Source organism: Microcebus murinus, chromosome 6 (genome assembly GCF_040939455.1).
Source record: "Microcebus murinus isolate Inina chromosome 6, M.murinus_Inina_mat1.0, whole genome shotgun sequence".
Lineage (NCBI taxonomy): Eukaryota > Metazoa > Chordata > Mammalia > Primates > Cheirogaleidae > Microcebus > Microcebus murinus.
The window spans coordinates 73,650,272-73,663,923 of NC_134109.1; the positions used below are offsets into that span (position 1 = coordinate 73,650,272).

Genomic DNA, 13,652 nt, shown 5'->3' on the forward strand with positions numbered 1-13,652 from the left:
ACACCCACAGGCAGGGAAGTGCCTTAAGTTGGTGGGAAGTGGTAACGCGGGCAGACCAGTGGTGTGGAGTAGTGTCTGGAGCAGGCAACATTTTGAATTCTCCTCAGCACTCCACTGATGCATTTTCAGGTGGAGAGGGTCCGAACCCAGCAGCCGCTTCCCCGTACTGCCACCACTGCTCCGTAGCTTGGAAACCCTACTGTGGGCCGAGCTGGAAGCAGTCTAATGCCTCCCCTCTGCCCTAAACCGGCTGAACTCATCAGGCTTCTGGAGCAGGCAACATTTTGAACTCTCAGCGCTCCACTGAAGCATTTGTGGGTGTGGGGGGGTCCGAATCCAGTGGCCGCCTTCCTGCACCACAGAAATGAGGGCGGAATCTGGCATTCCACCTCAGGACGCGTCCTGTACCAGGAAGGGGGGACTCTACCTTAAAGGAGGCTTGGCCTTTGGATATCGCTGAGGCTTTGACTGGCGCTGGGTAGATGGAGAGCAGATCCCCACACATAAATTACTGGGGCTCTGCAAGCGGGGGTATTAGGGAGTGCAGGGGACGTTTGTGGCCAGCCCGCCAAACCCAACCCAGTCTTCGCCCAACAGGGGACCCTCCGCATCTGCACTGGCAGGGAACGCCACCACCACTCCGTAGCTTGTGCCATGGAGGCCTCCTCTAGAAGTGGTCTCAGATCTCTCCTCTGCCCTAACCCGCTGTTGGCCTCAGAGGCTGAGTTTAAAGGGCAGAAAGGGGAGAGCGGTGTTTTGTTCGGTGGCTGTCTCGCAAGACTGAACCTGGGTGGTTTTCTGCTGTATCCAGCCATTTGTAATCAGTACCCAGAGAATAGAGCCTGTCTTAGAAAGGCAGAGTTGTGAAGGAGGCTGCTATTCCTGATATGACTTAGGGAGACTTTACCACTCACACCCTCTTATGACTTGGGCTCTGGTGCTTGGCGCCAAAGAGCCTGACTCCACCCCTGGGCAGAGTGGAGAGAAATAGTCCATTCAACTTGAAACCTGCCTCAGAAGACTGTTTTCTCTGCTTCCCTTCCACCTTCCCTCTGGCAGCTGTAAGGGAGACCTAGCAGCTTATCAGGACAGCCTTTCAAGCTGAGTCCCGTCTTTACCTCTCTACTGTGGCCTGATAGCTGGTGCCTCCAGCCAAAGAGGAAGCCCCATCCCTGGGAACAGCGGAGAGGTGAGGGAGTCTGCTGTCTGGGTTGAGATCTACCAGGGTTGAAGACAACTCTTGGAGGTGACCAGGCCACAGGGGTTTTGCACAGAGGTGACTGACCCCACCCCGGCAGGGGCCAAGTAGTGTGGCAGGTCTCTTTCTGGTCTGGGACCCTCAGTGGCCTCGGGCCAGGGTTCTCCAACAGCCCTGACATTTAGTCCACAAACTAACCTGATAAATCCTGTCCTGTGTGGGATAAGGGTTACGAGAGTAACCTTGTCTTGGTCACAAATCCCTAGAAAGTGCCTTTCCCTCAGGATGGTGGGATTTCTTCCCCTCTGACAGAGTAAACTCCACTCTTGGGGGAGGGGTAAAACGAGAAAAGATGTTTCCTAGTCTGGTACTTGAGGCAATCTCACTTATTGCCTCCCCTCCCACCCTCCAGTCCACCAATCCAGATGTAGCCCTGGAAGGTTGAGAGAAAAGAGAAAAGTTGCTTTCCCTGTACGACTAGCTTGAATTATGTGGGTCCTTGGAATTAAGCAGAAGAGGTCAGAGTGATGTTTACATTCAGCTGGTTGTTTTTCATCATCTGATAAGTTCAGAATACAGGTGCTTGCCTTTGGCACCCAGATTACTGTCAATGTACGGGCCTGTGGTTCGGGAAGGAAAATCTTGACCATAGTCTTTAGCAATCACGCCAATTGACTCTCCTCAAGAGCTCCTCCGAAAGTGTGACAAAAGATCTCTGAATTACATATTGATAGCTCCCCCTAGATATAGATCAAGCATCCTCTGAAATATTCTGTCTTAGGTTCACTGATACCTAATCCTCCTTTCACCCCTCCTAAATTAATTACAGGACTCTAGGAATCCTTGGGAGTGGCAAGACATTCCCTTGAGACTGAGATACCTGTATATCATATGTGGAGGCTTAGAGCATAATACAAAGATCTTGGGATACATTGATAATTGACTCCTTCTCGTAAACCACAGATAACAAAAGAAAGAGTAAACTCAGAATCTAACACAGTGCCTCCCATTTCAACCTAGTGGTGGATACCGGTCTCCATCTCACTAGAGTGAACAAACCCCTGAGTATCTAAACAAGGGGCCCAAATCCACTAAACTCTGTGGACAGAAGGTGAAGACATCAGGTCAAAGATAACCCAACAGGCTCAAATTCCTCTAAGATGATACAGGACCAGAGCACATACTCCCCAGCTCTTCTAAGGAACATTCACAACGGTTGGAAAACTTATTTCACAGAATACTGGAGGAAAATATGCTGGGCCTGGCCAGAAATCTTGATATCCAAATACAAGAAGCACACAGAACTCCTGGGAGACTCAACGTGAATAGGCAATCACCTCGTCATGTCGTTATTAAGCTGACTAAAGTAAATGTGACAGAAGCAATCCTCCATACAGCAAGACAAAAACAACAAATAACCTATAAAGGAAAGCCTATCAGACTAACAGCAGACTTCTCATCTGAAACCTTACAAGCCAAGAGGGAGTGGGTGCCGATCTTTAATCTTCTAAAACAGAATAAAGCCCAACCTAGAATTCTTTATCTGGCAAAATTAAGTTGCATCTATGAAGGTGAAATAAAGTCCTTCTCAGACAAGCAATAACTGAAGGAATTTTCAAAGACCAGACCAGCCCTACAGGAAATTCTCAGACCTGCCTTCCACAGTAAACAGGGCAATAGACAATCCTCAAAGTAAAATCCTCAAAGAATTAAAGACTAGACCTTGAACTTCATGATGGCCCAAGGACTAAGACAAAGCAACAGGACTTCACCCAACAATATGAATGGAAAGCTTCCTCCAATTTCAATCCTCTCAATAAATGTAAATGGTTTAAACTGTCGTCTGAAGAGGCATAGACTGGCAGAGTGGATAAAATTCCACAAGCCTAGTATCTTTTTTTTTTTTTTTTTTTTTTTGAGACAGAGTCTCGCTTTGTTGCCCAGGCTAGAGTGAGTGCCATGGCGTCAGCCTAGCTCACAGCAACCTCAAACTCCTGGGCTCCAGTGATCCTTCTGCCTCAGCCTCCCGGGTAGCTGGGACTACAGGCATGCGCCACCATGCCCGGCTAATTTTTTTTTTTATATATATCAGTTGGCCAATTAATTTCTTTCTATTTATAGTAGAGACGGGGTCTCGCTCTTGCTCAGGCTGGTTTTGAACTCCTGACCTTGAGCAATCCGCCCGCCTCGGCCTCCCAAGAGCTAGGATTACAGGCGTGAGCCACAGCGCCCGGCCCAAGCCTAGTATCTTTTGTCTACAGGAAACACATCTAACCCACAAAGATACCTTCCAGCTGAAGATCAAGGGATGCAAAACTATTATCCAAGGCAAATGGAAGTCAAAAGAAAGTATGGGTAGCTATACTATTCACAGACAACATAAGTTTTAAAATAGCAAAAGTAAAAAGGATAAAGACAGCCACTTTATAATGGTGAAAGGGAAGATCCAACAAGAAGATACAACAATTCTTAATATTTATGCACCCAATGCAGGAGCACCCAATTACATAAAGCAAACCTTGTCTGAACTAAATACCACATTAAACAATACTGCCATATTAGTAGGAGACTTCAACATGCCATTGAATGAACTGGATAGATCCTCCAAACAGAAATTAAGTAAAGAAATGAGGGACTTAAACAAAGCTCTTGACCAAAAAGGCCTGACAGATCTCTACAGAACATTCCACCCAAATAAAGTTGAGTTTACATTTTCAACAGCCCATGGATCCTTCTCCAAAATTGATCACATACTAGGCCATAAAGCAGATCTCAAAAAATTCAAGAAAATAAAAATAATACCTTGTGTCTTCTCTGACCATAGGAGTATAAAATTAGAATTCAATTCTAACAGAAATATGCATCACTTCACAAAGTCATGGAAATTATCATGGAAACTAGACAATCTACTGTTAAATAACTATTGGGTCAAGGAGGAAATTCAGAGGGAAATCAAGAGTTTCTTTGAACAAATGATAATGGAGCCACATGTTACCAAAACCTGTGGGATACAGCAAAAGCATATCTGAGAGGAAAACTAACAGCAATAAACACTCACATCAAAAAAAAAGAAAGATTAGATACTGACAAACTAATGAATAGACTCAAGGAATTGGAAAAAGAAGAGCAAACCAATTCCAATCCTAGCAGAAGAAAAGAAATAACTAAAATCAAAGCAGAAATAAATGAAATGGAGAACAAGAGAATTATATGGAAGATCAACAAAACCAGAAGCTGGTTTTTCGAAAAGATAAACAAAATTGATAGACTTCTGGCTAGAATGACAAGAACTCAAAGGGAAAGGACTCTAATAAACTCAATAAGAAATGAAAAAGGAAAGGTCACAACAGATACCACAGAAATACAAAACATTATGTTTGACTACTATAGAAATCTATATGCCCCCAAACTACATAATGAGGAAGAAATGGACAAATTCCTGGATTCATACAACCTCTCTAAGTTCACCCAGGAGGTAACAGAATTCCTTAATAGACCAATATCAAGTGCAGAAATTGGAGCAGTAATTAACAACCTCCCCGAATGGAAAAGTCCTGAACCAGATGGCTACACTTCAGAGTTCTACCAAACATACAAAGATGAACTCATACCTATACTACAGAAATTATTCCACAACATTGAGAAGGATGGTATCCTTCCTAACTCATTCTATGAAGCCAATATTACCTTGATACCCAAACCAGGAAAAGACACAACAAAAAAAAAGAAAATTACAGACCAATATCCCTCATGAATATAGATGCAAAAATCCTCAACAAAATTCTAGCAATCAGAATTCAGCAGCACATCAAAAAAATAATTCATCATGACCAGGCGGGCTTTATCCCAGGGATGCAAGGCTGGTCCAACATATGCGAGTCTATAAATGCAATCCATCTTATAAATAAAAACAAGAACAAAGACCATATGATTCTCTCAATAGATACAGAAAAAGCATTTGACAAAGTCCAACACACCTTTATGATAAAAATTCTGAACAAAATAGGCAAAGGCAGTTCTTGTCTTAAAATGATCAAATCCGGGCTGGGCGCAGTGGCTCACGCCTGTAATCCTAGCACTCTGGGAGGCCAAGGAGGGCGGATTGCGAGGTCAGGAGTTCGAAACCAGCCTGAGCAAGAGAAAGACCCCGTCTCTACTATAAATAGAAACAAATTAATTGGCCAACTAATATATATAGAAAAAATGAGCTGGGCATGGTGGTGCATGCCTGTAGTCCCAGCTACTCGGGAGGCTGAGGCAGAAGAATTGCTTGAGCCCAGGAGTTTGAGGTTGCTGTGAGCTAGGCTGACGCCATGGCACTCACTCTAGCCTGAGCAACAAAGCGAGACTCTGTCTCAAAAAAAAAAAAATTATCAAATCCATTTATGACAAACCCACGGCCAATATCATACTGAATGGGGAAAAATTGAAACCATTCCCACTTCGAACTGGAACTAGACAAGGATGCCCACTATCTCTTCTTCTATTCAAAATAGTGCTCGAAGTCCTAGCTATAGCAATCAGGCAAGAGAGGGATATTAAGGACATCAAAGTGGGTGAGATGAGATCAAACTATTTTTGTAGATGATATGATATTATACCTAGAAAAACCCCATGGATTCCTCCAAGAGACTCCTAGATTTGATAAATGAATTCAGTAAAGTCTCAGGTTACAAAATCAATATACACAAATCAGAGGCATTTATATATGCCAAGAACCATCAAGCCGAAGCTCAAATAAAAAATGCAATCCCTTTTACTATAGCCCCAAAGAAAATTAAATATCTAGGAATATATCTAATGAAAGATATGAAAGACTTACAGAAGGAGAACTATGAAATGCTAAAAACAGAAATTGTAGAAGATGTAAACAGATGGAAAAATATACCTTGTTCATGGATTGGTAGAATCAATATCGTTAAAATGTCAGTATTACCTAAAGTCATCTACAGAATTAATGCAATCCCCATCAAAATACTACCATCATTTTTCACAGATCTAGAAAAATAATTCTTCGCTTTGTATGGAACCAGAAAAAAACACGTATAGCCAATGCAATCTTAAGTAAAAAGAACAAATTGGGAGGCTTCAGTCTTCCTGACTTCAAGCTGTACTATAAAGCAATAATAATTAAATTAGTCTGGTACTGGCATAAGAGCAGAAGCACTGATGTTTGGGATTGGTCTGAGATTCCAGAGATGAAACCATCTGCATAAGGTATCCTAATCTTTGATAAAGAAGACAAATTACATTGGGGAAAAGAATCTATCTTCAATAAATGGTGCTGGGAAAACTGGATATCTACATGCAGAAGAATGAATCAGGCTCCCTACCTTTCACTTCTCACAAAAATACACTCAAGATGGATAACAGACTTAAACCTAAAGCATGAAACCCTAAGAATCCTAGAAGGTGATGTTGGGAAAACCCTCTCAGACATTGGCCTAGGCCAAGAATTTTTGAAGAAGACCCCCAAAGCAATCACCTCAGCAACAAAAATAAACAAATGGGATCTGATCAAACTAAGAAGCTTCTGCTCAGCCAAAGAAACTATCATTAGAGTGAATAGACAACCTACAGAATGGGAGAAAATATTTGCTCTCTACTCTTCTGATAAAAGTCTGATAACAAGAATCTATCTAGAACTCTAAAGATTTAACAAGAAAAAAATCAAACAACCCCATCAAGAAATGGGCAATGGAAATGAATAGACAATTCTCTAAAGACGACAGAATAATGGCCAGCAAACGTATAAAAAAATGCTCAACATCTCTAATCATTAGAGAAATGCAAATCAAAACCACAATGATATATCATTTAATACCAGTGAGATTGGCCCATATCAAGAAATCCCAAGGCAATAAATTCTGGTGAGGATGCGGAGAGACAGGAACACTCTTACACTGTTGGTGGGACTGCAAATTGGTGCAACCTCTGTGAAAAAGAATTTGGAGATACCTCAAACAGCTAAAAATAGAAATACCATTTGACCCAGCAATAGCATTATTAGGCATCTACCCAAAACTCTTTTTGGGTAGATGCCTTTTTGAAAGACATTCTATTATAAAGACATATATAGAAAGACTCTTTTTGAAAGACATTCTATTATAAAGACATCTGCACCCGAATGTTTTTGGCAGCACAATCCACTATTGTAAGGATGTGGAAACAACCCAAGTGCCTGTCAATTCGTGACTGGATAATTAAAATTTGGTATATGTTTACAATGGAATATTATTCAATTCTAAGAAATGACAGTGAGATAACACCACTTATATTATCCTGGATTGAGTTTAAGCCCATTATCCAAAGTGAGGTGACACATGATCAGAAAAATGGGCTCCATATGTACTCGTCGTCACATTGGTACTGACTGAGTTTCGATATGGTGCTCAAAGGGTGGTGGTGTTCACCAGAGATTCGGGGAGTGGGGGGATAGACCCACATCTGAGAGACATGGCGAACAGTGTGGAGGGGAAGGACATACCTCTAACCTTTGCTAAGTAAAGGCAAAATTATAAAATCTAACCAAAATGTTATAAAAAAACAAACAAAACAAAAAAACATTTTTTCAGGTGTTGGGCAGGTGGGGGGTGAGGGGATGGGTATATATATATACATTATAAGTGCATTGTGCATTGTCAGGGGCATGGACATGCTTGAAGCTCTGACTTGAGGGGGGGAGGGAAGGCAATAGCAATATTTATAACCTTAACATTTGTACTCCCTTATTATGCTGAAATAAATTAAAAATAAAAATTAGAATTTACAATTAAAGTGGTAATAAATACTAGAACTCATCACTTCCTATTTGACTATAAATTATACTCTTGAGGTTATTTATATCAATTGCATTTGCATATTAGAAATACAATGTTACGGTGAGCCATGCACATTCTCTTCCCAACTCTGTGGTTAGGACATTACATTGGTTGCTTGAAATTGGCCATGGTGAGAGAATTTGTACCACAGAAATGGACAAGTACTCAGAATCAGGGCTCAATTTATTGCTTTGTTGATTGAAAACATAAGAAAATGATGGAGAAAACATTAATGAAGGCAGATTAAATTTAATATGTCACATCTGTAGCCACTACATCATAAATAGCAAGAAAATCCAAGAAAATATTCTTTCAGTATTTGGAATCTATTATCTGATTTAGGTGAAACTTAGATTAGGTCTTCCGAGAATTTGAATCTCATCTTAATAAACAGGTTCAGAGATGAAGTGGGGAATACCATGAAGAGAATAAAAGCTGGTTGACTTGGAGAATAAAGACAGGATTTTGAATAAGGATAAAACCAATCTTCCTCTTCCTGTTTCATTTACTCTAAAAACTAGCAAAGAGAGCCCCCCAAATGAGCAAGCTATACTCATAGCATATGTACATACTGTTCTGGAAAGATGATAGACTTCATAAGGCACCCTGAAAGGTGCAAAAATTACATGCTCTCCAGACTAGACTACCTCATCCTGCCCAGGAATCAGTGCAGGGCTCTGGGGCAGTGGGAGAGGAACCTCCCAGACCAGCAGCTGTGGCCCTCCTGCCTGCACACCAGGGGAAGCTTGACCTGAATGGCTAAGGTTGACTACGTCTTTCTGAGGAACATTATTTTTGTGGGATATTAGTGTTTTGTGCTCTAAAAACACTGAGTGGGAAGTACTGAGTTCCACATTTTCTTTATTGTAAGTTTTCTCAGAGGTGTTATCACCTTACTGTGCTTCATGAAGCTATTAAAATGTGATACAATCCAGAGCACTTTCCAAACTTTATTTGATCCCCAAATTGTTATTAACATGTACACCTATTAGTATCTCCTACACAAATGTCCCATGGAACATCGGTTTGGGAAACACGGTGGCAATGAGCCTCATGCCATCTTTTCAATTCCTCCATCTGCCTGGATAGCGGTGGAGTGAGTCAGAGAAACAGAATACTTTAGGGAGCGTAGAAGTTTTGTAACTTCTACTCACACTGATCAATGTCAAATGTCACATGTAGCATTGGGGGGGAAACCCTTTATGATCTCAGGCCATGAGACATGCAGGACTATGGCAGAAGACAGCCTGTGTCAGCTCCGCATCTCTCTGTTGCCACAGCTGCTCACACAATCTGGGGGACACAGAGGCAAAGGGGAAGGGGGACCACGGCGGCGAGAGGTTTCACTTGTCCCATTCTATCAGCTTCCTTCAAAGCACAGGGTGAGGGACGGGGGTCGAGGCAGAATGTGCCCCTGCACAGGCAGCCTGCTGGGGGACTGGCAGACGCAGCCTGCGGACGCTTCTCTCACCTTTGTTCAGGGAGGGCAGTTTCAAGGGGATGCTGATAATGCCAACCAGGTCCTCGGTGGGGACCAGAGAGCGCAGGATGGACCTGATGCGGATGGCTTCCCCTTTTCCCGTCTGGATGAGCTGCAAGGTGAGCATTGGAGGACAGGATCAGAGAAATGCAGTTCCCACAGCGCGCTCCACCCCTACCTCCAAACCTTTACCAGTTAAATGGTTCCCGTTAAGGACAGGCACTTCTATGTTTGCCTAATTGCTGTAGGCACTTGTGGCCACAGGGAGAGAGGGGAGCATTCTCTTGGTTGTCCAGAAGAGATGCTACTAAGGGAGTAAGTCGGACTGAGGTGGTCACTTGATTCCTTTGCTGTGATTCAAATGGCCATGCGGCTATGGTATCAAGTCTCTGCACTAAATGCTTAGCCTATTGGTGGCTTCCCAGTGGCCAGGACAGAAATGTTGACAACGTGGCCACACAATGCCAGACTCTAGAAGACTGTTAAATGTAAAAGTGGCTTATGAATTTCCTATGAGTTTGATTAATGCTAGGGCTGGGTAGGGTGGCACAAAGCGTGTAGAGAACATGAGAGAGAACGTGAGCACCTCAGTGGGGTTATCCTGGGGTGAATAACCTGATCCCCGTGGATGACAACGCACCACCCAGCACGTGCGCTGGTGCACCTGCCCATCCCCCTGCATGTGGAGCCTCTGCAGAGCATGCAGCAGGCCCCTAGCCAGGAACTGAATGGTCTCAGCTTGGGGTCAGACCTACCGCAGGTGGGCTGGATGGCACGCTGGGATGTAATGCTTGGTGGCACAGGGAAGGGAGAATGCCTGTGTACCCACCCTGGCACCACCTCCCATTCTCATGGGTAGAGGGGAGGCTGCTGGTGATGACAGCATCTCCCCTTCCCCCACCATGTACAGAGCAGGGATCCACAGGAGGGGTTCTGAGAAGGTGTGGGTGTGTGTGTGTGTAAGGTAGTGGAGCAAAAAGGCAGTAAGGGAGGATGAATAAAGCATCCCTGATGGGCCTTGGTGGCTTAGCTATCCCACGCTGCCTTGCTGAGCATAAGCAAACTACGTAACGTGCTTTCTAAAGTGAGGAAGGTGATTAAGAAAGCCAGGGTATGAACATGCTGAGGTCCCTGACCCTCCCCCTGCTCCAGGACTATAGAACACCCTAATGTTTCCTTGGTGCCCTTTCAGGTTTCGTGCATTTGTTTAAAGGCACAGAAATGGGAAGACAGGCCTGCATGGGTAAGGCGGGTTTATTATAGTACTAACTGGACTCCCAGGTATTTGAATCAGATTCCCTTATAGGGATTTAGTCTTTCTTTTCATATGAAAAGCAATGATTTCCTCTCTCATTTATGGTGTTAGGCCTTATATGAAATAAGGCCAATTCTCTCAGCTCCCAGCAGGGGTAAAAAAGGAAAATGAAAGAAAATACTTTTTCGTCCAAAATTGGAAGTCTGAGAAGACAGCTCATAAAACAGAACCATCCTCTTGTGTATATCCGCAAAGCTCCACCTCTGGGAAACAGCCAATCGTGAACCATGGAAAAAAGACTCCTTCCTGGGGCCTCATGCCATGGTCATCAGGAAAAGAGGATTTTCCATGTGGGTTGTCCTGATGGCCACCATCAAGAATCAAGTTGGACCAAATAGAGGCACATGGAAACAATTCTGGGAGGCTTTTGAAACAAAGTGTGTCGAAGATATGCTTAACGAGTGCACAGAGAAATCACACAACACAAAGAACTGCCCAGGAGCCCTTCTTCAGCGAGCTGAAAAATCACGTATTAGAGATGGAAATCACTTTTGATGTTACCTACAGAAAGGAATTCAGCATGTTTCAGAGATGGAGGAAGAAATTATATTCAGGAAATCTGCAGTGTTTGTGGCACAGGCTTCTCAAAAAGTTACTCTCTGGGAACTCTATCACTTACGTGCATTTCAGGAGCACAGCGGCCCAGTAGATCTATAAGGGCTGAATAAAATGACATAATTGCATTGCCCATGTGCACAATTTCTTCCTCCTCTTCATCGTCCTCCGTGCTGTGGAGAGAACGAACACAGGGGGTGTGAGTGAGGCGAGGCCTGGCAGGTGCTGCCATGTTATTGGATGCGGACCGCGTGATCTGGAAACACTGCTCTTCTTGGGCATCATATATTCTTTCCCTTGGAACCCTTCTCCCTGCAGAAGTCGATGAGGTGGCTTTTATTCATTAAGCTCAAAGGACTTGATATTTGCTAGGATCCCATGAACTTTTAGTCATAAGTTCTTAAACTGGCCCAGCACAGTGGCTCACATCTGTAATCCTAGCACTCTGGGAGGCCGGGGCGGGCAGACTGCTTGAGGTCAGGAGTTCGAAACCAGCCTGAGCAAGAGCAATACCCAGTCTCTACTATAAATAGAAAGAAATTAATTGGCCAACTAATATATATGTATATAGAAAAAATTAGCCGGGCATGGTGGCGCATGCCTATATAGCCCCAGCTACTTGGGAGGCTGAGGCAGGAGGATTGCTTGAGCCCAAGAGCTGGAGACTGCTGTGAGCTAGGCTGATGCCACGGCACTCACTCTGGGTTGATCAAGCACACCACAACTCCTACCAATCATTCAGCCCTTTTCCTCCCTGTGGAGGGAATGCCCGTGGACAGGACATTGGGCAAGGAGTCAGAAGGGCTAAGTCCATGTCCTGGCTCTGCTGCTAATAAGCTATGTGGCCTTGGGCCTCAGTTTTTTCTCAAGTTACATGAAAAAGTTGGGACAGCATGGGGATGGCATATGTTTTGGGTTCTTTCCAGCTCTAGCAGGTCACTTACCAAAACTGATGACAAAGAAAAAAGCCAATTGCCTACAGAGTTACACCCAGTCTCTAGAGTCTAAGGTCTAATCTAGGGGCTGTGATAAGGAATGGGAAATGATCACAAGACATAGCAATGGGAAAGTAACAAGGCAATCAGGTAATTCACCAGCTACATCCTTAACCTTCAAATACCAAGATTATTAATGCTGTGACTTTTCATATCCTGCAGCTTTCTTTCTTTTTTCTTTTTTTTTTCTCCTCTAAGAAATCAAAATGCTTTCCTGATTAGTCCTCATGCTTTCAGAAGAGGAGAGAAACTTGCTGGAGTGAGATAAGGACTATAACCCCGGTGCAGGGCTCTTGGCTCACTCCTGTGGTGGTGCCGTAGGTGCTAAGGGTTTGCTGCCTTGTGCTTTGCCAGTTTGGCCGAGCAGAGCAGAGAAAATGCAAGAGGGTGAAGGTGAAACTGATCACTAGGCTTACCGGGAGAGTCAAGGCAACAATGTGCTTGATGGAGTGATTTTACGTGTTTTAAGTACAATTGTTAAGAACCTGTGTTTCCTCTGTCTCCCTGTTCTTCATCCAAGTACTGACAATATTTGGGAACTCCCCACCCATCTCCACGCCAGAGGGCAATTCCCTTCACTTACACTTCCCTCTTGTACCCCTGAGAGGGGAGGTCGAGCGCTGGGTTCTCAGAGATCTTAATGGCGCCCTGCATGGCCGCCAGGAGCCCGTTTCCTCCCTCGCCCCGCAGCGCTGGGCCGAAGCACTCTGGGCGTCTGATGAGCAGCTTGACCACGACGCTCGCATTTTCTTCCACACTTTCACCTAAGGGAGAGGGGCACTGTTTGTTTCTCATTGTCAAGGACAACCCCAGAATTTATTTCTAGTTGATGAGGCTGGGAGAACAGTACTTCATTTAGCTTGTCACCTACTCTTGAGATTAGGAGCTAATACTGACAGAGAAAAAGGTAAGCTTTGATAAATTAGGTCAGGATCTGTTTATTTGAAGTATTAAGATGAACCATTATGGAACAGAATTTTACTCTTCACCTCAGCATTTTGTACCATTGAGATTATTTCACTACATTTAGGTCCTCAGAGGGCAATTAACACGCTACTGAGTCTGCCGTGGAGGAATACTGATTCATTCACAAGTAACTTAGAGAACAAAAGAACTTCACATCTTTATTAACTCCAGGAGGGAATGCCACTTTGTTTTCTTCCTTGAAAGGAGGTAAGATGATAATTCAAGCTGGTGTGCTTCAATTAACATTTGGGGAGGTGACATGTTAGCCCTTGACTTCATACTCTCCCAGGCTTTAATACATTTGCTAAAACAACCACGTTTG

The 13,652-nt window shown here is 43.7% G+C and overlaps 1 protein-coding gene across 5 annotated transcripts in view; it reads right to left on the reverse strand.

The window, feature by feature from the left end:
• The window catches only part of RYR3 (ryanodine receptor 3), a 505,145-nt gene that overhangs the window by 122,577 nt on the left and 368,916 nt on the right, over positions 1–13,652 (reverse strand). For all 5 annotated transcript variants that reach the window (XM_076004231.1, XM_076004228.1, XM_076004227.1 and 2 more), the window contains 3 exons: positions 12,948–13,128; positions 11,434–11,542; positions 9,491–9,611 (listed from right to left, as the gene is read on the reverse strand). In XM_076004231.1, the coding sequence (XP_075860346.1) occupies positions 9,491–9,611; positions 11,434–11,542; positions 12,948–13,128 (411 nt within the window). The remainder of the gene's footprint in view (positions 1–9,490; positions 9,612–11,433; positions 11,543–12,947; positions 13,129–13,652) is intronic.